Genomic DNA, 25,756 nt, shown 5'->3' with positions numbered 1-25,756 from the left:
CTGCCTGGGTGGTAGCTGGACTTTGTGTATTCTCTCTAAACAACCACACACAAAGGGAGCATAGGTGTGACTTGATGGGCCATCCTGGGAGATGGTATGGAGGAGCTGGGCACAGCCTCACACTTACACTTGAATAGACTGTGTCCTGTTCACACACAAAGGTCTGCATAGTGCCCTGTAGTGAGTCTGGAGCCAGGGCAGGAAGGAAGGGCCTCTGTGCACTTCAATGACCCTTCTTTGAGTCTCCCCAACTTCAAAGACACAATTTGGTATAAGTACTGGACCTCTGACACCATGAATTCAATACACTTCTGGACCTGAAACTACTCTGCCAGGAAGAAGAACTGCTGTGCTGAAGAACTGCCATTCTGCTAGACTGCTTCTCTGTAGGAACAGCTGCCTTGCTGTGTTGCCCTGCTGCCTGCTGCTCCCTCTGCCTGGGTAAAGACTGGAGATACATCACTTGAGCCCAGACTTCCAACCCTGCCCCTGCACCTGGACCATTGGAAGTGGGTCCGTATCCTCTGCTGCGAGAGCAGAATCGATGCATCACCACTGTTGTGGCAACAGGACTGGTGCATCACACTCTGAACCAGCGCATCGGAATCGCCACATCTGAACCACTGCATCACCGCCACTGCAGAGAGATGATCGACGCATCCCCTCAACTGTGTGAAGAAACCTAGCCCATCAACTTCAGAACCATTTCATCTTGGAACCTGTGCATTGTCTGCAGAATTTCTGCATTGACATTGTTGCATGAACAAATCAACAACTTAGACTGTGGGATCAACACCGACGCATCGCTCATCTGCACCCCGCATCTTCGCTGTTATGACCAGGATCAAGGTACTTTTGTTCAGTGGACCTTGTGGTGTCCCTGTATCAGGCCAGCGCTTCATCACAGTCGGCCTGAACTTTTAACTTTGTCCTGGTCTGGTACAAACAGTTATCCCAAATAGGCGCTTATTGCTTCTAAGCGCTATTTTCACAATTAATCTCTAGAAGTTTATATCTCAACTTATACTTATTAGAGTTTTGTCGTTTTGGTCTTGTTCTATTTTTGTATTCTTGAGTGCAGTCTTTTTTGTGGTGTTTTCACTGTGGTACTGTTTGAAGTTAAGTCGGGCTGCTCTGTGCTAAGCTACCAAAGTGTGAGCACACGATAATTTAGGGTGTGTTGTGACTTACCCTGACTTGGATTGTGATTCCTGCTTGGACATGGTGCATACCTTTGTCAAACAGAAACGTAATTTCTAACAGTGGAGCACTGAAGTGCGTGAATAAAGGGTAGCAAGCTACACTATGTAGGTTGTGTGGTTGGAGGGGTGCTGTCTTTGTTTTTTGATCCTATGTGAGAAGTGTTTCCATGTCATGCCTGATTTCCAATGAGGTGCGATTAGCATGTTATGAGACACAAGCCTTAGTAATGTGGTGGATGAAGTGGTTGGTATGAGAGAGAAGATAGGGTAAAGGGCTTGGAATAGTTTGCAAGAGACATGTATGGAAAGTGCATATGCCATGTACATGTTGTATGTGTGGTGTATGGTGAGCATAGAGTGTGTCTATAGTGCTTTACTGATGGGAATTGATTTTGAATGTTGTGTGATAGAATTGTCCCCTGCATGATGTACAGGTGTGTATCCCTGCACTGAGCGACCCAACTATATATGAATACTCTGATTTTATCAGGCCTTGATATCACGCTAATCTAGTGTATGCTTTGAAGCCTAGGCCTGTTCATGGCTATGCCAAGGTCCTGAAATGGGTATGTGACCTGGAGGGGCACCAGACCTGTTATGCTTTTAATGGCATGAGACTACTGTTCACGTCCTTGGTTGTTGACATGATGCGGTGGTGGCAGATTACACATTTTTGTGAATTAATTGTCCTGCCCAGACCAGAAAGGAGTGAGGGCTAATGACCCTCTTAATTTAAGTACTGTCTCAGTTGGGATGCACACCGTGGTGGAGACATGTTGAGCGCATATGTTCAGTGAGTATATGTGGCACATGCATGACTCTTAGTCTGTTTGTGCGATGTGGATGTTTACTGGGAAAAGTAGAATCTATTTTAGATGGTCCCCTGGTGCAGGCAAGTGAGAGGACAGATATAGCTTGCCCTAGACAACTGAAGAGTATTACTTGCATTTCTGAAGAAGAAAGTAGACAGGGCAACCCTTAGAAATTCATTGAGGACCTTTTAGCATGGCATTGCTGATTAGATTTGCTCAGCACTGGGATTTTATAGATGGTGAGGGAGAGGGGTTCCTAGACAGGGCCAACTCTTTTGTTTGTTCCTGACTGGTACTTCAGGAGGTCTAATGATAGCCACCTGCAGAGTCTTCACACTTCATGCATTGTCATTAGCTGCTGTGAGAGCATCACCGTGCACAAGGGCTGTGTCTGCACTAAAGCTAGAAAATATTACATCTTAAAGGGAACAACCCCAAATTGGTTATGAAGCCTTTGACAGTGGATCCACATTGCCTGTCTGGAACTCGAGTATAAAAGTGGGACCCAAAACAACAAACTTTGTTCCAGTTCCAAGTTTGTCTTGATCAAGAAAGAGAGTGCTCCACGGAGTACTCAAGGAGATGCTATTAGACCAGGACCTGTATCTGTATGACACTAGTCTCTCTGAGGTGACGGGACACAACCTGAAGTCTGCAGCTTGCTGGAGAAGCTGTTGGTTTGCTTAGTACCTAGAAGCCAGCCTGCCTCCTCAGAGAAAGAAGGACACTGCCTGGCCCTGGCCCTGGAAGAGACAACACTGTGAAGAAGAACAGACCCAGTTGTACCCTTGGTGTGTGGAATACCCAGAAGAAAATGAAAATCCAGTAGTCAGTAAAATACAACAGTGCCCTAACAAATATCATTAATGATCACAATGTATAATTTATGCAATACCAAAAAAATAATTTATTGTGCAGCGCAAGGAGTCAACAAGGAAGATATGAACAAATAATTCACTTTATTCAAAATAATTATCTTGAACGTATTTATTGTGTGCAGCATACACATGAATTAAAACAAGCCCAATGAGTGCTCAGAGCAATGTGCAATAGTTTGTGCGAGCAATGCAAAAAAAGTGATCACAATAAAAACACGAAACGGTGGGATGAACCCAATAACATGCAGATTCCATATTACTGAAGAAATTAAAGTCCAAGAATAAACAAGGGATTTCTGCACTTAGGTGTTATTTAATGAAAGTCTTTCTCAGCTATATAGTTGTTGACAGTGTTTCGACCCACATCTTTTTTCAAGGTCATCATCAGGACAAAATGAATTCAAACTGACCACAGTAAAGCTAAATCAGAGATGCTGCATCAAAATGGAAGAATAGAACTAGACTAAAAATGTTCTTCATTCTATCAAAATCAATATATGATTTAGCGGTTATATTAAGGGTACCTTAAAAAATACTGCACAGATACCTACAAAACAAAAACTGAGAACAATTGATGTAAATGTGTATATGTGTGCAACTGGTGATAAATGAGTGAACATGTGCATGAGCCGACACATAACAAACTCAGGTCTTCATCTTGTCGGGAACTGAATTCATCCTGTGAATGGTAACTATAGTTAGATAAATATCAGGCAGCTATAAAACATTGCCTATAATGTATAGGGTACATCACATAAGTACTTAAAAGTAAAGGTAGATGCCCAAAACTAGTTATTTGATCAACCATGTGAAGACACAAGGACACAGTATATACGTTGGTTCATAAGCAAGTTGGCATGTAAATAACTGTCTTCAGCAGCGACTAAGTACCACCAAGAGCCATAACTCCAGTGGGTTAATTATCATACTCGAGGCGCCCAAGATAGGATTTAGTAGAGAAAAGGACAAAACCAAAGTAAAGGGTTCAACTTTTGGCAAGTAAACCTTTAGTTGAGCGAACAGTCCAATCAGCGACCCGCTTACTAAACAAGCATTGGCATAGCCAATAGGTCTCGCCGTTTTGGACCTTATAAGTGTTTAGCCATGCAACAGTTGATGTTGTTGCACCAAGGATTTTGTGCTGCATAACTAAATATTTATAAGTTCCCAAAAGTGAGACCTATTGGCTATACCAATGCTTGTTGATAATTGGCAACCTTATACAATTTATACAATTTGTTGTGGTTCAAGGTACTCCTAAGGGTAGTATATCGAAGGCATAGTTGGACCATGGTAAGACTGTCATTGTAATGCTTTCAATCCTACTCCATAGGGAGAGTTGCAATTTTTACTATTTCACTAGAATAGTTATTTCTGCAATGGTTTAAGGTTATTTGTAATCATCTCATGTATATTCCTGCTGTAGAAAAAAAGAGAGTAGAGAGGCGCACTCAATGAAGTCAGTCACACAATATGGGGATAATAGGAATCATAAATCGTATTCTTATATTTTTACTTCAGGAATACACTGTGACCTACTGCGATCATTCTTCACAACGGCTTCCCTAGAGCAACTCCATCTAGGACTACCGCATCAACTTGATTGCTCAGTATATGGTGAGCCATGGAACAAATTTATTTAGTCACGTCTTGTGATACTCTATGGCCTTTTGGTCAATCAAAGCCGGGGACTTTTTTACTTTAAAGGGGTTCTTTAACTTTTTTCTTACATGGGTGACTTTCACTCTTTGGACTATGGTCTTCTTGACCACACACTTCCTTTATTGACATAGTACACATCGTGCATGTCACAATCACTCGACTCCTACCAGGCATCTATCTCTCCAATAGCCTGGTGTCTTTTTCTCCCAGTTCCAAGCACTGGCCTTGCGGTAGCAATGCACTGGTGAGGGAGCATATGCATCCGTAAGGAGATAAGTAGCTTTGCCAATTGGCAGATATTATATCTGTCCAATATGTCTGGATCTATTGGTATGTTTTTAACTTTTGCTAGTTTCTTTGTTAAAAATACATCTCTCTGGATACTAGCTTGGACATGTTCCATTTTATATGCAATTTTAAGCATAAGATAAATCAAATACTTATGTACGTAAATGTCTTTTTGCAGCCCTGACGAAATTCCCAAAGGCACATATGGGAATGAAACGCGTTGGCTGTGCCGTTATATGTGAAAGAAAATAAAGAATATATCTAAGAAAACAACAGAAGATCTACATATTTAATGGACTCTTTGTGTGACTGACTTCATTGAGTGCGCCTCTCTACTCTTTTTTTCTATTGCTTAGATATGGTGATGGTGAGAGTAGCAGCACCACAATTTTTTTTTTTGAAATAGTCAAAGTTGATGTGCGAAACCCTGGTCAGCTGCTGTGCGCTTTGGTTTATTGTTTATATTCCTGCTGGTTAAAATGCCTTGATAATTCAATTTCTTTGTAATCCACTTGACATGTAGTCTTCTATAGAGTGTGCAGCCCTATATTTAGACATGGACATTGAGTTGCACTTTGGCCAGTTTATTGTATATCATGAGAACCTTGAATTCTATAACCACTTGTGATAAATTTGAAATTGACATGCAGGGCGATAAGTGAGTTAGTAGGATGTTGTTGGCATAAGGCTTCAGTTTCATGGTTGACTGCGAAATGCATTTCCTTAAAAAAACAATTGAATATTTGAATTGACAGACTTGAGATGCGTGTTGTGCCTTTAAGTACAAAACATTTTACAGTGTAGAGCAAATAGCGTTTTGAACAAGGATTAAAACAGTTAAAAATGTATGGAGGAGTCTTTCATCTTTGCCACTTTATTACGAAGGAGAGAAAGAAGAAAAGAAGCAGCAAGCAGGAAGGGGGTTCGGGCACGAACAGGCGCTCTCGGAAAGCATCTGACTTTTGAACTCTGTCTTTGCCTGCATTTGTATTTGCAATGCAATAGGTCTCGTATTTGCGAGATTTTGAGAGCTACTGGCATTCTAAATGACAATGCCTTTAATTTATGTGTTTTGACAACCTGCAAGCGGTGCATAAAACATGCCCTTTCTACTTGTAGTCCTTGTTGACTTAATAGCACCAAGAGATTTTGTTTTGGTAGTGTTTGTTAACGCTATACGAATGTTCATTTAAAAATAATTGCATTAATAATGATTATAATTATTAATATGAAGGAGGCTCTTCCTGTACTGAGACTAATGGAAGCTTGTCTGCTACGGTTTGTGCTGTATCCTGGTGTGTGAGAGAAACAAGCAGTGCTGCTGTCAGTGCTGGAATATTCGACGTGAGGGAAGCTTGCAAAGCTGCTGCCTGTGCTGTAACTGTTCTCTATGCAGGGGATGGTGTTGGGGTGGGGGGAGTGTGTGTGTGCGCGCGCACCCTGCTGCTGCCTGTGCTGCACCGGTTATGCAAGGGATGCTTGCACTGATGCTGCCTGTGCTATATCTGTGCATGTGTGTGTGTGTGTGTGTGTGAGAGTGTGAGAGAGAAGAAACAAGTAGAACTTCTGTCTGAGCTTTACATGTTTTATGTGTGAGGGAAGCTTGCACTGCTGCTGCCTGTGCTGTACCTGTTCCATGTGTGAGGGAAGCTTGCACTGCTGCTGCTTGTGCTGTACCTGCTCCGTGTGTGAGGGAAGCTTGCACTGCTGCCGCCTGTGCTGTACCTGCTCTGTGTGTGAGGGAAGCTTGCACTGCTCCTCCCTGTGCTGCACCTGCTCTGTGTGTGAGGGAAGCTTGCACTGCTCCTCCCTGTGCTGTACCTGCTCTGTGTGTGAGGGAAGCTTGCACTGCTCCTCCCTGCGCTGTACCTGTTCCGTGTGTGAGGGAAGTTTGCACTGCTGCTGCCTGTGCTGTACCTGTTCTGTGTGTGAGGGAAGCTTGCACTGATGCTGCCTGTGCTGTACCTGTTCTATGAGCGAGGGAAGCTTGCACTGCTGCTGCCTGTGCTGTACCTGCTGCGTGTGTGAGGGAAGCTTGCACTGCTCCTGCCTGTGCTGTACCTGTTCCGTGTGTGAGGGAAGCTTGCACTGCTGCTGGTGCTGTACCTGCTCCGTGTGTGAGAGAAGCTTGCACTGCTGCTGCCTGTGCTGTGCCTGCTCTGTGTGTGAGGGAAGCTTGCACTGCTGCTGCCTGTGCTGTGCCTGCTCTGTGTGTGAGGGAAGCTTGCACTGCTGATGCCTGTGCTGTACCTGCTCTGTGTGTGAGGGAAGCTTGCACTGCTGCTGCCTGTGCTGTACGTGTTCTATGTGTGATGGAAGCTTGCACTGCTGCTGCCTGAGATGTACCTGCTCCGTGTGTGAGGGAAGCTTGCACTGCTGATGCCTGTGCTGTACCTGCTCTGTGTGTGAGGGAAGCTTGCACTGCTGCTGCCTGTGCTGTACCTGCTCTGTGTGTGAGGGAAGCTTGCACTGCTGCTGCCTGTGCTGTACCTGTTCTATGTGTGAGGGAAGCTTGCACTGCTGCTGCCTGTGTTGTACCTGTTCTATGTGTGTTGGAAGCTTGCACTGCTGCTGCCTGTGTTGTACCTGCTCTGTGTGTGAGGGAAGCTTGCACTGCTGCTGCCTGTGCTGTACCTGTTCCGTGTGTGAGGGAAGCTTGCACTGCTGCTGCCTGTGCTGTGCCTGCTCTGTGTGTGAGGGAAGCTTGCACTGTTGCTGCCTGTGCTCTACCTGCTCTGTGTGTGAGGGAAGCTTGCACTGCTGCCGCCTGTGCTGTACCTGCTCTGTGTGTGAGGGAAGCTTGCACTGCTGCCGCCTGTGCTGTACCTGCTCTGTGTGTGAGGGAAGCTTGCACTGCTCCTCCCTGTGCTGTACCTGCTCTGTGTGTGAGGGAAGCTTGCACTGCTGCTGCCGGTGCTGTACCTGTTCTGTGTGTGAGGGAAGCTTGCACTGCTGCTGCCTGTGCTGTACCTGTTCTATGTGTGAGAGAAGCTTGCACTGCTGCTGCCTGTGCTGTACCTGTTCTGTGTGTGAGGGAAGCTTGCACTGCTCCTCCCTGTGCTGTACCTGTTCCGTGTGTGAGGGAAGTTTGCACTGCTGCTGCCTGTGCTGTGCCTGCTCTGTTTGTGAGGGAAGCTTGCACTGCTGATGCCTGTGCTGTACCTGCTCTGTGTGTGAGGGAAGCTTGCACTGCTGCTGCCTGTGCTGTACGTGTTCTATGTGTGATGGAAGCTTGCACTGCTGCTGCCTGAGATGTATCTGCTCCGTGTGTGAGGGAAGCTTGCACTGCTGATGCCTGTGCTATACCTGCTCTGTGTGTGAGGGAAGCTTGCACTGCTGCTGCCTGTGCTGTACCTGCTCTGTGTGTGAGGGAAGCTTGCACTGCTGCTGCCTGTGCTGTACCTGTTCTATGTGTGAGGGAAGCTTGCACTGCTGCTGCCTGTGTTGTACCTGTTCTATGTGTGTTGGAAGCTTGCAATGCTGCTGCCTGTGTTGTACCTGCTCTGTGTGTGAGGGAACCTTGCACTGCTGCTGCCTGTGCTGTACCTGTTCCATGTGCGAGGGAAGCTTGCACTGCTGCTGCCTGTGCTGTGCCTGCTCTGTGTGTGAGGGAAGCTTGCACTGCTGCTGCCTGTGCTCTACCTGCTCTTTGTGTGAGGGAAGCTTGCACTGCTGCCGCCTGTGCTGTACCTGCTCTGTGTGTGAGGGAAGCTTGCACTGCTGCCGCCTGTGTGTGCTGTACCTGCTCTGTGTGTGAGGGAAGCTTGCACTGCTCCTCCCTGTGCTGTACCTGCTCTGTGTGTGAGGGAAGCTTGCACTGCTGCTGCCGGTGCTGTACCTGTTCTGTGTGTGAGGGAAGCTTGCACTGCTGCTGCCTGTGCTGTACCTGTTCTATGTGTGAGAGAAGCTTGCACTGCTGCTGCCTGTGCTGTACCTGTTCTGTGTGTGAGGGAAGCTTGCACTGCTCCTCCCTGTGCTGTACCTGCTCCGTGATGAGGGAAGCTTGCACTGCTGCTGCCTGTGCTGTACGTGTTCTATGTGTGAGGGAAGCTTGCATTGCTGTTCCCTGTGCTGTACCTGCACTGTGTGTGAGGGAAGCTTGCACTGCTGCCACCTGTGCTGTACCTGCTCTGTGTGTGAGGGAAGCTTGCACTGTTGCTGCCTGTGCGTGTGAGGGAAGCTTGCACTGCTGCTGCCTGTGCTGTGCCTGCTCTGTGTGTGAGGGAAGCTTGCACTGCTGATGCCTGTGCTGTACCTGCTCTGTGTGTGAGGGAAGCTTGCACTGCTGCTGCCTGTGCTGTACGTGTTCTATGTGTGATGGAAGCTTGCACTGCTGCTGCCTGAGATGTATCTGCTCCGTGTGTGAGGGAAGCTTGCACTGCTGATGCCTGTGCTGTACCTGCTCTGTGTGTGAGGGAAGCTTGCACTGCTGCTGCCTGTGCTGTACCTGCTCTGTGTGTGAGGGAAGCTTGCACTGCTGCTGCCTGTGCTGTACCTGTTCTATGTGTGAGGGAAGCTTGCACTGCTGCTGCCTGTGTTGTACCTGTTCTATGTGTGTTGGAAGCTTGCACTGCTGCTGCCGGTGCTGTACCTGTTCTGTGTGTGAGGGAAGCTTGCACTGCTGCTGCCTGTGCTGTACCTGTTCCGTGTGTGAGGGAAGCTTGCACTGCTGCTGCCTGTGCTGTGCCTGCTCTGTGTGTGAGGGAAGCTTGCACTGCTGCTGCCTGTGCTCTACCTGCTCTGTGTGTGAGGGAAGCCTGCACTGATGCTGCCTGTGCTGTACCTGTTCTATGAGCGAGGGAAGCTTGCACTGCTGCTGCCTGTGCTGTACCTGCTGCGTGTGTGAGGGAAGCTTGCACTGCTCCTGCCTGTGCTGTACCTGTTCCGTGTGTGAGGGAAGCTTGCACTGCTGCTGGTGCTGTACCTGCTCCGTGTGTGAGAGAAGCTTGCACTGCTGCTGCCTGTGCTGTGCCTGTTCTGTGTGTGAGGGAAGCTTGCACTGCTGCTGCATGTGCTGTACGTGTTCTATGTGTGATGGAAGCTTGCACTGCTGCTGCCTGAGATGTATCTGCTCCGTGTGTGAGGGAAGCTTGCACTGCTGCTGCCTGTGCTGTGCCTGCTCTGTGTGTGAGGGAAGCTTGCACTGCTGATGCCTGTGCTGTACCTGCTCTGTGTGTGAGGGAAGCTTGCACTGCTGCTGCCTGTGCTGTACGTGTTCTATATGTGATGGAAGCTTGCACTGCTGCTGACTGAGATGTATCTGCTCTGTGTGTGAGGGAAGCTTGCACTGCTGATGCCTGTGCTGTACCTGCTCTTTGTGTGAGGGAAGCTTGCACTGCTGCTGCCTGTGCTGTACCTGCTCTGTGTGTGAGGGAAGCTTGCACTGCTGCTGCCTGTGCTGTACCTGTTCTATGTGTGAGGGAAGCTTGCACTGCTGCTGCCTGTGTTGTACCTGTTCTATGTGTGTTGGAAGCTTGCACTGCTGCTGCCTGTGTTGTACCTGCTCTGTGTGTGAGGGAAGCTTGCACTGCTGCTGCCTGTGCTGTACCTGTTCCGTGTGTGAGGGAAGCTTGCACTGCTGCTGCCTGTGCTGTGCCTGCTCTGTGTGTGAGGGAAGCTTGCACTGCTGCTGCCTGTGGTCTACCTGCTCTGTGTGTGAGGGAAGCTTGCACTGCTGCCGCCTGTGCTGTACCTGCTCTGTGTGTGAGGGAAGCTTGCACTGCTTCCGCCTGTGTGTGCTGTACCTGCTCTGTGTGTGAGGGAAGCTTGCACTGCTCCTCCCTGTGCTGTACCTGCTCTGTGTGTGAGGGAAGCTTGCACTGCTGCTGCCGGTGCTGTACCTGTTCTGTGTGTGAGGGAAGCTTGCACTGCTGCTGCCTGTGCTGTACCTGTTCTATGTGTGAGAGAAGCTTGCACTGCTGCTGCCCGTGCTGTACCTGTTCTGTGTGTGAGGGAAGCTTGCACTGCTCCTCCCTGTGCTGTACCTGGTCCGTGATGAGGGAAGCTTGCACTGCTGCTGCCTGTGCTGTACGTGTTCTATGTGTGAGGGAAGCTTGCATTGCTGTTCCCTGTGCTGTACCTTCACTGTGTGTGAGGGAAGCTTGCACTGCTGCCACCTGTGCTGTACCTGCTCTGTGTGTGAGGCGAGCTTGCACTGTTGCTGCCTGTGCTGTACCTGTTCTATGTGTGTTGGAAGCTTGCACTGCTGCTGCCTGTGCTGTACCTGCTCTGTGTGTGAGGGACGCTTGCATTGCTGCTGCCTGTGCTGTACCTGCTCCGTGTGTATCCGTGAATTCTAAAGTAAATGCCAACAGCTAGGTGCGTTTTGTTAGAAAAGCCCAAAAATATATATATTCCTAATACAGACAACTAGAAAATCGAGAGAAACGTTGTGTGTGTAAACTAAACATGCCATCAGCTCACAAAGCCAACAAGAGCGGCCGGGAAACACAAGTACGGCCGGCCACATAATTAGGGGAGGAGAAGCCGCACAGCACACGCTGGGAGAAGCCCTTTGATGTGCTGTGCGGCCGCGATGCGCGCTCTGTGCTGGGGGAGGGCCATTAGCCTGAACTTGCGGCAAGATCAAACGAAGGGTGGGAGGGACATTGAGGAACAGATGGCCATGAAAGTGTATGGGCCAAAAGCGCGTGCCTGTACGTGCACTCGAAGAAAACGCCACGAAAAAAAGCGGTGGTTTCACGATCATTTCGAGCACTTGAATTCTCGCCATTTCCCATTCCTTCGGAATGGTAAAGGCGAGCCCTAAAAACCTTCATCGAGCAACGAGAAATACTCACCGAGGGAATGGAAGAAGCTGAAGGCACATGCTGACAAGAGGGCTCCTTTTAAATAGCTATATACTGAATCCAGTGGGAGCTTTGCCGCAGTTCTAGAGGTACTCTGCTTGATGACGTTAGCTGCATAACCCCATTGCCATCCGGCACTTCTACAGTTAGAGGAGTGGTGCTGCCATTGTTACAATGTGGCACAACCATTGGGGACCAGTCACCACTAAAGTAGGAAATTTGCCCTGGCCCAGTGACTGCACCTGCCAGGAAAACATGCCTGACCCTGAGGCTGCATGTCCATAAAGGTCACCCCTCACCAGTCCTGTCTGTCAAGATGGCACCAGATGCAGTCCACAAAATAAAGAGCGAAGCAGCACTGCTGCTGTGAAGAGACACCACCAAAGACTCCAACCAGCGTACACCAACAAGCACATCAGCACCCGCCAGGGTGAGTATGTCACCAAGCAGGTTACAGCGAGGCACTGCTACAAGTGATTGAGAGACAAAGAAACTGTAAATACAAGCAAAGCCAAACCACAAGAAGGATCTATTCATATCAGTTAGAATCTTTTGAGCTAGAGAACTATATGAACTAATCCACCAGTGCCCAGGGGCAAACCCATTGTTACACTTGCATCTGTGTCTAATTTTGCTTCAGCTTGGTTTACCGGAAGGGACCACCCTGTATACTTTGGGGGGGGGCAGCACTCCATTGCCCAGGGTGGAGGACATCGGTCTAGGGACTGCATATGAGTATAAGTATAAGGGTGTGAATATTTCATCTTTAACCTGAAAAAACCTCTGAATGCTTAACCTCGCCACCTTGAGAGTCAAAGGTGTAAAGAGTGTATATGGCCCAATTTGTAGAGGACATCTGTGACAAATGACCACAACCACTTTTGTTGGTACCATTAGTCCCTGCCTGCCCTGGATCCCCTGTCCTTAATGGCGTCTTACAGATATCATGTGTGTGAGTGACATATAAGACAGATGATGGAGACAACTTGCCAGACAGCGATGTAAATTCCTTGAAAATTTGTTAAATCGTTTGAACTGGACAAGGCTTCTGCTAAAAAGGAGGGAGAGTGATATATCTTATAAATTGAGAGAAAGTCCCTGTCCTTTCTGATTTATTCTTCTCCTGGAAGTTTTACTCCAAACAAGTTGAGAGGGAGCTGAATGGGAAGGCCTCTCCCTCTTTTGGGATTTTGTTTTAGGTTTCTCTAACAAGAAAATCCCCAGATCTGTTCCTCCTACTTGCTGATAAAAAAGAACAAAGGCTATGACTTGACCAGTTTGCGAAAGATACACAAAACGAATTGTAAGGAACAGATGGAAATAGACCCCCGAAGAGGACCATTGGCATACACATTGCTGTTTACAAAACTAGGATGAAGACTGGTTATAAACTCAGGTCAGTGTGACGCTTTTCTCAGTGGCCAGTGACTGCAGTCACCCTGCAAAGAGTGTGAGAATTACTTTTCGTCTGGCAGCCACCATCTCGGATTGCTGGCTTCCTTCCAGGTGGACTATATACACAGAGGAGCAGCAGATTGTGGCATACTAAGGGCACCCTCCACTCAACTAATCGCATTATACACAAAAGCCCTTGGTATGGCACACACATCAGATCCTTTTTGTACAGGTTTTTAGGGCCCACAACCACTTCATCCATATCTAAGATATTGTTATCTCTAGTGTACATCTAAAGAGACATCCCTGTGTGTGAACACTATAGAAACAAACAGAAAAAAGGTGGTCCGCTTCAATTTGGAGATGCCGACACCGGCGGTGTAACAGACTTTGATGTGAAAAGTTGCTCTGGAAATACTACAGTTGCTTTTCCTGTGGCCCACAGGTAAGTACTCGCCTGGTGGCCATATGGTCCGGTGCACGTATGGGTGATACGACTTCCTCCTGACCTGAAGAAATTGCGGGGAAATATGTTAAGGCAATGAAACATGTAGGCTGTTCAACTTAATATGGTCTAAACATGACATTGTATTTTTAATGATAAGTGCGGGCATTTGATGATTAAAGACAAAAGTGCATTGCCTTGCAATTAATTTGTAACTTTTCTCGTGAGGAAGCTTCTCCTCCCTCTGTGGGGACCTGGGGGGGGGGGGGGTTGAGATGTGATGTTCACACAACACACACAACATTCCTCTATACCTGTTGGGGTGTTAGTTCCTTCCCATGCATAGGTAAGATGCTGATGATGATATAGTGAGCAAATTGGTGAGAACCTGCCAATCACTCTCCGTGGGTTACGTGAGGCACTCCCAATGTTTTTCTTCTAAGGGTGTCTTAGAGCTGCACTCTATATTCCCCTTGGCACTGGACTTTTATGTTTTTTTATTTCTGTAGTAGTCACACACAGGGATGTCTCTTTAGATGTACACTAGAGATACCGCTAGCTTAGACATAGATGACGTGGACCCTGAAAACCTGTAAAAAAAGGATCTGTTGTGTGTGCCATACCAAGGGCTTTTGTGTATAATGTTCCTTCAGGTGGAGACACCCTGTGCAAGATCCATGCTGGGATTGCTGTAGGCTGCCTGGGTCAAAGGAGGAAATGGCTACAGGAGAAAGGGGATAGCTGGAGGAGTTGCTGCCTTGTGGGATCAGTAGCCCAGGTGGCTCTAGTCTAAGGAGAAGTTCAAGGAACATGCGCCCTAGACCTGCTGCAGTAGCTAAATCTGCCTTGAGGGAATAGACTTAACCCACTGCAGAGAAAGGGTGCCACTAATGGGCCATGCAGGAGGACGCTGTCTAGAAAAAGCGAGCTCAGCAATGCGGGAAGGGCAAAGAATTAACATCTGCTGAATTCTGGAGGCCAGGAGGCCCCTGGAAAATGTGACTGATGATCACTAGGAGTCTAAAATCATATATAAGTCTGTGAGCAGGTGCTATCCTAAAACAAAGAGCCTATTCGTAGATGGCTTAGTATTAAGAAGCAAGAAAATCCTGTTCCGTGTCCAGTGTTCCATGTTTTTGGATGTCCCCTAGGAAGTGCGGGTGCCCACGGGGGACCTAGATGCCACTGTGCTATTTTTTTATTGGCCCATTAGAGGGGAGGGAAACCCCAAACTATTATCCCTACTTGGAGTAACCCCAATATTGTGCAGAGTAGGGCTGTGCTGCCTCCCACGCAGGGGTGAGATGACCCACTCACCCCTGGCCTTATGTGCCTGTGTCTCGATGAACAGATGAGCATAACTGCCATCTTCTTCAAGCCGTGCCGACCTTGGTGGGTTACAGAGAGCAGGAGTGTGCCTTTTGGGGGAGTTGAGCTAGTGTGACTGCACTAGCGTAGGCTCCTATACAGCCTATGGAAAATACAAATGCACCCCATACGTGAGTAGAGGGTCCCACACTTTGAAATAGAGAAGGGCACCAGCAGAACTTATTTTAAGAAAATAGGGGGGAAAAAAGCATTCCTTGTGGTTGCATCATAGAGGGCGCGGCCCATAAGGCATTGCGTTTCCTGGAAAATGTGCATATCTATTGTGGTGGTGCCCCAGAAGGGCAGGGGCAAGACCGAGACAGTCTACTATGTGTGATGACTACCCAGAAGAGTGGCAGACAACTTTGAAGCCACACAGTTCATTAGGTCTCGCACCTGCGATGCATCGCGAAGCGATGTCGCTGCGAGGCCTATTGTCGGCGGTTCTGCTTACAAGGAGCTAAGGGAGACAAGAGATGGTCACGCACAGCTTCAAGAACCGGATCAGGTAGCGCGCGCGTTCACCATCTCCTGTCTCCCTTTTAGCTCCATGTAAGCAGACACACACAAGCGCACACACAGAGACACACACGCACACACATACATGCACGCACACATAGAGACACCCCCCCGCCGCCGCGCGCGCGCACACACACACGAGCACACACACACACACACACACAAGCGTACAGAGACACACACACCCCCCTCCCCCCTTACAACTAAGCCCCACTCACCTCATCGGCGCCACTCCGGACTTCTTCAGCCTCCGCGGGGCTCTCCCTCGGGCATGGGAGCCCCGCGTCTCCACTGCTTCTCTGCCAGGCACTCCGTAGGCGCGGGCTTCAGAAGACGGAAGTCCCGCCCCACCACAGGTTTCGTTTTTGCCAGTGCACGCGCACGTCTTGTTGTTGCGCTGTGTGTGACATGCGCACCACTGTGTCTCAGAGGAAGCTGTTTCCGCTTTAATTTAACAGAATGTGCTCTCACAGCGTGAAAGCGTAACGGTCTTGTTTGTTTTTAATGGCTCATTTTGGCAGCAAGCAGCAGGCATTTAGGAGCCTGTGTTGCCAGGCAAACTTGATATATTATCCTGTAGTCTTAAACCGCAGTAGTGATAAGTTCGACTCTCAGACTGGCGCTGTGAGATGACTCTGAGCTGCGGGGAATGGATGAGGGGGAGTCTGAGGGAGGGCGCAAGCACCAGGCAGTAAGATAATCATGTCGGAGAGAGATTCAGCGAAGCTGACAGGCTGTGGCGCTGTCGGGAGACACTAGCAGCAAGGACCTGAGAGCATGTCATCCGGAGCAGAGACAGCATCCAGCCAAGTGTGTGTAACAGCACTGTACATCCACACGCCGCCAGCCAGCAGCACAGTTCTCTCAACTCTGGACCAGATGGCAGGGTCTGCTCGTGCTCAGGCACCACCAGGGCCCCGCTCTCCGCTCCCGAAGGGCCTGCGTGGATCCCCAGATGTCTTCATCCTCAACAACCAATTCTTCGGAGGAACTCAGCTCGGCTCTGCACATGACGAAGGGCATGCCCATCTTCCTTGATGTGAGTAAAAGTTTCGGTTCCACAGAAATGGCAAAAATTGCTGCAGAACACGTTACCCACCTGTATGCGTTGTGTTTTATACTCGGACGCAATTCTCTCTATCCTTTCGTGTTAGACTCGCGCCAGTTCGCTGCTCGTTTCAAATAAAATGCATAGTGTGAGGAATGGAACTTGACAGCAGGTCATAAGAAAGAGACAAATTAGATGGTGATGATTCGGTGACTTGAAATGGCCGCCCGGGAGACTAATGATATATATAATAAATGCAGAAGGAATGCTACTTTATGAGGTTTTCCATATGGCTCTTAGTCTACGTGAACTCGGCGAGGAAACATGGGTGTGTGACTGGTACAGTTACTTGAATCACCATGCGCGTTTTAAGACTGTATATATATTATACACAGTAGAGCCAACACCACCAATTAATAGTTTTGCTAAACATGAGTTTATTGCAAAGCCTCAACCAGCAATGATTAGAACAACTCTGCAAGTTTGCGGGTATGAGTTTTAAACAAACACTTTATTTTCTGTAATTTGGGGATACAATTCCCTTTGTATTTTCTGTAGGGATTTGAGCACAATGCCCATCTCTGTGCGCGCTGGCAGTTTTAATGCTGAAAGGCTGAGCCTCTCTTGGGAAATGCTCTCAGTGATTGTGCGCTGTGACAGCTGTGGCTGCGACTGTGAGCAAGGCTACCTGATGGAGGCGAGTTCACTGCATCTGTAAATGCCACCACTGCATGTGTTCAAGGACCAGTGCTGATGCGGGCACCATTCTCCAGAAGTCAATAGCAAATACTGCAGCGGCAGATTCTACAGAGGGTAAACCCTGTGCAAGAAAAAAAACATTTATTTTTAATACGATTTCACTGAAACTATAACTCAGATTGATATTGGGGTTAGTGTTTGAATTGCAGCAATACCTGCACGGTTGTGTTACTTGTATTGCTGTCCGGAATAATGCATTTATAAAAAGGGAGAGAGGGGACAAGATATGGAGTCTTCTTTGGAAGTTAGTAACCGCGCAAAACAAGATTGCACATTTTATACAAATGAGACAGTCTCTGGTACCTCCAGTGACAACAAGCCTTGGTAGAGTCAATCAGTTTGACCTGTATTCGTATATTGATTTTATAGCTGTTTAGTCTTTATCTATTTTAATATGGAGTGTTCCGATTTATATATTGTACATTTATACAGCACTTTTATCCGAAGCGCTTTATGTAAAATATTCATCGAACAATTATTATTTAAAGGACATATAGGTTAATAATTATTAGGCAAATATAATGATTGAATGATTATTATTTAGTCAGAATGCCTGCTCATTTTTTAGACATCGGAAGGATGAGAGGATGAGTCAACCTTGCCAAAATTCAACTCTATGATCTGCCGACCAGACACAGTTGTCAAGAGCAATAGTGGAAATCACTGAGCTATTTTACTAGCCTGATGATGTGTCCACAGTTCTAAAATAGTAAGCACAGCTTTGCTACAAGCAAGACCTCAAATTATTTTCGCATCTCTACTTGTTAAAGTAGCTAGTAGTTATACACGATAATTATTTGTTCTTTGGATTCAAATATACAATGATCCGTTTATAATTCCCTTCACATACTTGCAAAGATAAAACCATAACGCCTCCACATCTGAGAAGCTTAAAAACCCCTTAAGACATAAGGCTTGACAATTGCAACAAATGCGACTTTTATAGGGTAAATCATTAGCGCACTGAGTTTGAGGCTGGTGGTTGTTTTGTAAAACTTGGGGCCTCATTTCCACCCGTGAAGAATTGTATGCAGCGATTCCGGACAGACTGAATTTTTGAAACTGTCCGGAGTCTTGATGTTAGTTTCTTTGAATTCCCAGTTAATTCTATTGAATGGGGAATAACTATGTGAACCAGCAATCACTGGATGCAGTGTATACGGGCTTCCCTATTCTGGAGGTTTTAATTCAGACATTTGCCACGTCCTTTTAGCTGGTGGTAAATGTTTGCAGGGGTCTGATGCGGGTCAGGAGCTGGAGGAAGGGAGTTATGGAGGGCGGAGGATAGAAGGGAAAGATTTCGCCATGTTTCACATGCCCTCCCGTGCTTTGACCGAGGCTCAGGAGGGGGTCACTGAAGCATTTTCCCTCTGGGATTATACTGGCTGGTAAAACCGAGTCCAGTGTTCCTGCACCCAGTAAATCCATGGGCAGAAACACCAAATTAGTTCTAATTGTGCCGATCGGAATTCCACACATTCCGATGTGCACAACTTGTAATCAGGGCCATAGTATCTCCATCGGTACGCCGCTGCCCACAGCCCCAAACCCAAATAACACTCAGACACCAGTTATTGGAATGAAGACGCTGCAGGTTTATTTGTTATACAAATAAAAGGTGGGTTATCTTACAGGCGATCCCGTCCGCCCCGCAACCCCTCGTTGCAAGGTACCTGAAGTTTTAGCCAAAGAAACACCAGCGGCCATAGCCCGGTGTTGAACCTGGGAGGATAACTCCTCCCACCGGTGGACCTATCATCCACCCGCTCCGCCCTCTGAACAAGGGAGAGTTAACTCACACCTTCCCCAGCCGGGCAGAGCTCTATATGGCAAGCCTCCGGTTGCTCAGGTTTACAACTGCCCTAAGGACTAACGGGGCGCCGTCGTACCCCAAGTTCCCAAGAAGGACCCCTTGGAGCATGTATGACTTATGCACGGTGTGGCCGGACTGCCGGCAGGGAGCAGCCAGAGATGCGACCGATCTAAGGAGGGGGGCATCAGTAAAGAGGGCGCGTGATAGGAGGGGCCACTCTTATAAACCCTCCCGTGGCCCCACCCCTTGTCCAGCCCCCTAGCTCGCGCCAACATCAATGGAAGGATGTGAAACTTGAGGCAAGGGACAGTATATCACAATTATCACAACTGTGTTACATGGGAGCCTGCAATGCCAGTATAACCACCCAGCTCTAATTTCTAGTCAACTGTAAATGATGAATGACACAGCTGTATGACTAGTAACTTATTACAGTTGAGTTGTGGCAACATAATTTATCCAAGCTAGAGTCAGCATCCAAGCATAAAGGCAGGTCACAGAGCACCATTACAGCTACAGTTTTAGCAAGGAAAGGGGGAACTGGATTGTCAATCTTCTTGTCTTTCTTTTTTTAATGTACAGTGATCAGTAGAAAACAGATATTTATGGGACTTTTTTATACATTAAAGATCATTACAGGATAAAAAGAATATTTCTGAATGTAACTATACTTTGCGAGCCCCATAATTTATTTAAGTCTCAACTAACATAAAACTAATTTGAATATCTTCTTTTCAACAAATTACTAACTGCTTTTTGGTGTGTTTAGTTTCACTGTACAGATTCTACTTCTATTTTACATTTCTACAAACATACTTTTTCTTTCATATGAAATATCAAGACACCAAGGATCGAAGAGGTTGATGATGTGACCATGTATTTTAAAGAGAAATATACAATATGCTATATGTTAAAACAATAGTGCAAACCCTTGGAAGTCTTTGACCTTATAAAGGAACTTAATCTTCGGTGTCGTTCTTGTTTCTATTGCCGTACACTCCCTTATACTTCCCCCAAAGGTTGAGGTACATCAAATGCCAACCCCCGCAAGTCCAAACTAATTGAAGAAAGTGTGCTTATACCCCACCGCTCTGTCGCTGTTCAATCTAAAATGGCTCCTACCATTGTGTGGCTCACAAAGCAAAGCCCCATTTTAGCCCCTACCCATATGGGTTCTGCCCCAATCAGGTCTTGCAGGTCTTGGGCCTAAGGTACAAAATACTTAACATTTACAAAGTCACTGCAAATGACTATACCAGACGTCTCCTACCGTTTTGGTAATAAGAACTTCCTATGTTGAACATAAATCATCACCAGCTACTAATACTACTGTTGTAACAGTGTAACAGTGACCACTTTAGACAAGATTACAATAGTGACCACTATGTCCAAGTTTACAAACAGTGATCACCTTAGTGCATCAGGAGAGTTGTTAACAGTAATGTAAAACAGCATTTGCAATGCAATAGGTCTCGCTGTTACACAAGTTTAAGCTATTGGCATTGTAAATGATAATGCCTTTCATTTATGTTTTTAAAACTAAAAGGCATTGTTATTTACAATGTCAATAGCTCAAACTCGTGTAAATGCGAGACCTAATGCATTGCAAATGCTTGTTTTGTATATGTTGCCCTGCGTTTCCCTTCTCAAACAAGGGGCATAGGGAAAAGTTGCACAGATGGGACTTTTTCAGTGCTGCAACCTTTGTTCGAAGGGTTTTGGGGTGCATGGGTTTTGGTTGGTAGTTGCTGCAGTTGCCTGACAACGTTGGTTAATGGCAGGAATATGTTTTACTGTTAATGTTCCTTGCTTAATATGATTATAAAAAAATAAGCTAAAGGCAATAGGTTTGAATTTTAATAATAAATAACAGGCAGGGTTGTTGTTGCCAAAAATAGTAGGGCTTTATCGCTGATTGTGTGTTGACCTGCCAAAGCCTGTAAACTTAACATTTCATTACTTATCTGGTAGGAATTACTTAGAAGGTACACTAAAGCATTGATCCCCGTAGGATTACTATTTGGTATCCCCTGTACGTTGTTAGTGTATATTTGCAATTGTATGCATAGAATTAAGTTTTGTGTGTATTAAAGCACTTATCCTTTTGAAAAGTAAAGCGTTGATTGATCATTTATTAATATTTGTATTAATGTTACTCAGTTCGGAAACATATTACCTCCCCGAAGGAGCTTTGGACTGCTTTCCAATCAATACATTGACAGTCAAACACTGAAAGGATGGGTTTAGTTTTTAATTTGGGGTCCTCAGGATGCCATGGGAAAACAACCCCAGTTGTCACAATTGAGGCCCAGTAACCCTTGGATGTGCTTGGGCACCCTAAAAAAAGACCACACATTGGTGGTCTTCTAACTCTTCCAGTGTAAAACATGTACCTGAAGGCCAGTGTGCATGAAAATTGACACTTTTTTTCCTGAAGGCCAGTGTGCATGGAAATTGACACTTTTTTTCCCTTAAGGCCAGTGTGCATGCACATTGACACTTTTTTCCTTATGTGGAGTAGCATATCCTGGCTGTCCGAAATAGGGAAAACACACAATGGAACCCGACCTTCTGGGGAAAAAAACGAAAACTTTGGGAGTTTGTTCCATGAAAACAAAGAAAATGCTGAGGGGGCTCAACAAATATGGAAATGTTAGTGTCTGCAGTGGATCTGAAACACAGGGGGCTCCACTAAAGTACAAAGACCCAGGCCTTCCTGGTGTGGATCTCCAAATGTAGAGGACAGAGTCACGCCCTAAAGGCCCTAAACTTGGTAGCTACTACTTACTGTTTTTGAGGGATACTACTGTTTCATTAAACTGGAAACAGGGAAACGTATCAGTGTTGTGATAAAATGGGGTCTGATTTTCTATCCACATCCAGTTACAGCGTGGGTCTCCAACAAAGGTCCAAGATGGCTAGAATCATTACAAATTGTTTGCACACCCACTGACTATGTGAATGAGTTGTATTTCTATTTCCAGCATTCTAATGTATCTGTTGTCGATATCCAGAAAATCCTGGAACAATCCACGCCTCCTGAAACTACAATGGACATCCCTGAACTAGGCAATAAAAAGAAAAGATGATCAGTTAGGAACAGTTTCACAAGCATCATTACACTCAGAAGAGAAACAGTCACAATTCATTCATGCAGAAGACATACCATGAAAGGAGAGAAAGGCAGAGGCAATCTATCTGTCTCATGCTCAGGCTGCTTTGTTCACCTGCACAGTGAGACTATCACCTGAGAACACACCATGGCCATGGCCACGGAAACAAAATAAAAAGTAAGCATGGGCGTAAAATCTGTTCCGCTCGCGGATTTTGCGGATTTTCGGCAAATTCGCAATCCGCGAACTCTCGCAAATTTGCCGAAAATTCGCAAATCCGCGCGAAGCGGATTTTTTGCTTTGTCGCACTTGCCAAATAGAATACTAAACGATTTTGCGGCGCGCAGTGTTCACTTCCCATCATTCAGCGTTTAAAGAGTTGTTTTTCTCCATGCTTGCGTGTGCTGCGCCATTTTGGATCTTGCTTCGGGATCCTGCGGGAGTTTGTCGACCGCTATTACGTCATGCCGGCTTGCCACCTTGCACAGCGAGAGTTTGGCAACGCGAGTACGTCATAAAGGCCCGTGATCACGCATCGCGGGAGTAAACACTTGCGAACACGTAGATGCGGCGGGCAGCGACAATCTCGCAATTGCGAAATTGCAAAATTTGCAATTTCGCACAAGAAATCCACCAGCAGTCAGCATAAACCTTCTGAAAAGATTTTTTATCAGAATAACTCCTCAGGTTGACATTTGCCTGCACTTGTTTTTGCAAGGAGTCCATTTTGGGGGGGTGGGAGGAAGGAAGTGCCCCACAGTCTCCAACTTCCTGTTCCTGTCCAGCAGGCGCCTCCCAGTGCTTTGTTCATGTCCTGGTCACTTTGATTTGGATCTTGACCTGGAAGGATTACTTTTTGTGGATGCTGCTGGATATTTGGATTTTAGGCCTTTTTGACTTTCTTTGGATCACTTTTGGATTAGAAATTTCACAAGTAAGTTTGTTTGGGGCATTACAGTTGCTGCAACTACAATTTTGGAACTTTTTCAGAACATTAAATAATATATATTGTGCAGAAAAACGATTTTTGTAAAACTGAAAGCACTCAGCAGGTGCAAAAGTTCAATCTTATCATTAGTAACCATTCCCTGAAGTGCTTCCTGAGGGGCCCCTCCAGAGTTCAGTTGCCTACTTGCAACTATTCTATGGCCCTGCTCTGACCCTCACAGCAGGCTCAGAGAATAGCTACAAGTATGCCACAAAGGTCCTGTTAAAAAAAATTACACTGCTACAGAAAGCAATTACAGATAAGGAAGCAGGTGCCAGATTGGAAGTTAAAATTCAGTGACACATTAATCAGCCCCAAATTAATTCATGTCAGTTGAGGCAGGGCAGGTGTGCTTTTCCACCCATAATCTACAGTGATGAACCAGAGGGTGGCATGGGTGAGCCAGAGGGTGGCATGGGTGAGCCAGAGGGTGGCAGTGGTGAAACAGAGGGTGGCAGTGGTGAAACAGAGGGTGCTGTGATGAACCAGACGTAGAAACAACATGCTCGCGACCGTTGCTACCCGACAAGTAAGTTCGCGTTTGCGAACTGGTAAAAAACCCTTGCGAAATGGCAGAAACACTTGCGAACACAAAAAAAAGTATCCGCAAAATTCGCTAGAGTTCGCGGATTGCGAATCCGTAAATACGCAATTTTGCGGATTGCCAATTCGCAAAATCCGCCCATGCTTAATAAAAAGTCAAGCTCATCCGTGTCTCGATCAGCACCCTGAAAAACCAGAGAAGAAGACACATTCCTGGCCAGTCTCTTTGTTGGATTGCGTTCCAATGTGTTTTAATTGATTTTCTATTTACTCTCAAGACATAAATAAATAAACACGAGAACTCAGTAAATTCCATCACTACAGTCACAACATGGTTTAGGGTGAGGTATCTTACCGTTGGGATCTTCTATGATAACTGAGGTATCCGTGGTGTTTCTTGCATCTACAGTTGTTAAGTTGTCACTTTCAGTAGTTATTTCTATATCGCTCTCTTCTGTAAGTGATAGCTTGCACAAACAAGTGAAAAGGCTTTATTAGGACAAATGTCTCATAATACAAACACGCACATAATACAAAAATAGCACATGATTTTTTAGTCTCACATACTTGACAATAAGGTATGCTGTATTTCTTACTTAAAGTAATTAAAAAAATCAAATTCAACCAATCAAAATTAAGCTTTAGTCGAAATCACAAAGTGAATCATAAAAGCTGTAAAATACATCCATATTAAAATTTTAAAATCTAGAGTAAAAGTTAAAATTATATACAACAGGCTGTTATATACATATAGAAAACAAACGTCAACCGCGTAATCATTTAGATGCAATTTACAACTGCTTTCTGTAATTAATAACTGCCAGCAGAAATTGTGACATTACTATGCATGTATATAAATGAAGCAGCATTTGTAGATACATTAAAGCGTGGCGACATTGCACGAAACCCAGCTGTAACAGCAAAGGTTTAAAATGTTTCTTTCTCAGTCCGCTAAAATATTTACAGAAGAGCACAGTGTGAATGGTACTCTGAGGTGAAGTGTCATCCATCACAGGGGCATTTCCCGAGGTCCGATGACCAGTTATTGGCAGTGGGGAAACAGATTAAATGGTGGAAAATAAATATCCAATCGAAAGCGGGTCAATACAAATCTGTAACGGGAGTTATACACTGTAGTTAAGCACGGTTGCATGTGGTGGGTAGTCAAGATCGTCTTATTCCTCAACACTGAAGGTTTTAAAAGTTCAGAAGATAGTCTAATTTCCTCTAAAAGTGATAAATACTTCAATTTCAAGGCTTTTCTTTGCACAGTAATCAGGTTTTCAGGGTGGTAAAAATACTCAGAGAGATCGTGGTCTGTCAAGAAATTGTGCACGAATTTAAGCCAGGGAATTTTCAGGACGTGCGTAGATTGTAGACAATCGGCAATTATAGCTTTATTAAGAGAGGTGTGTTCGAATGTCCAAATTTTATGCCAAAGAACAACTGGCTGGATCCTGATCAAAACTGTTATGTTCGGAGCTCCTAATTCAGCTTGAGAAACATATATTGAGCTACTTTTTAGTACTGCAAAAAAAATAAGATCTTTCAACTATATTGTTTATTGCATAAAAGAAACAATTTTTCCACAGCACCCGAAAGTGGAATTTTGAACTATTTTGCTTGCTGGTGTTGAAACGGATCTGGGAAACTACATCCACGTACTTGTTGAAGCTACTTTCAGAGTAGTTTCTTAAGCCCTCTACCAATACATCTCTGAAGGCAAGGTTGCATTTCAAGCACCAGGATTCAGGCGCTGGTCGGAAAAGTTAAGTTCAGCCCAGGGTTCTATGGGCACCAGTGTGTTATGTTCTTCTGTTAAGCGCTTAGAGACCGGCGGTGATAGGTGCTATATAAATATTCTTTAACATAACATAACGTGCTAAAATACTGTATGGCTCACAATCTGCCTTACTTTAGTGTCCGCGGCTGCTCCTCCATTATGGCGGAGGAGCATCGACTCACTGCTGAGAGCCAGCATGGGCAAACATGAAAAATAAAATGATAATAAAACAATTTTATTTTTCTCTGAGCCAGAGCCAGCTGAGTCTTAGGGCGGTCAAGCCGTTCTGATCGACAGCAGCAGGAAGGAAGAGCGGTGGGCACTGTAAGTG

At 45.9% G+C, this 25,756-nt stretch overlaps 1 protein-coding gene across 1 annotated transcript in view; it reads right to left on the bottom strand.

Annotated features, from left to right (window-relative positions):
* PDPN (podoplanin) overlaps positions 1–25,756 on the bottom strand; it is a 333,969-nt gene that overhangs the window by 66,114 nt on the left and 242,099 nt on the right. Inside the window, exon 3 of the mRNA XM_078642769.1 lies at positions 23,998–24,109. Within this exon, the coding sequence (XP_078498895.1) occupies positions 23,998–24,109 (112 nt within the window). The remainder of the gene's footprint in view (positions 1–23,997; positions 24,110–25,756) is intronic.

Source organism: Lissotriton helveticus, chromosome 5_1, assembly GCF_964261635.1.
Source record: "Lissotriton helveticus chromosome 5_1, aLisHel1.1, whole genome shotgun sequence".
Classification (NCBI taxonomy): Eukaryota; Metazoa; Chordata; class Amphibia; order Caudata; family Salamandridae; genus Lissotriton; species Lissotriton helveticus.
The sequence above is the reverse complement of the archived record's forward strand: the minus strand, read 5'-3'. Positions and strand labels throughout refer to the sequence as shown.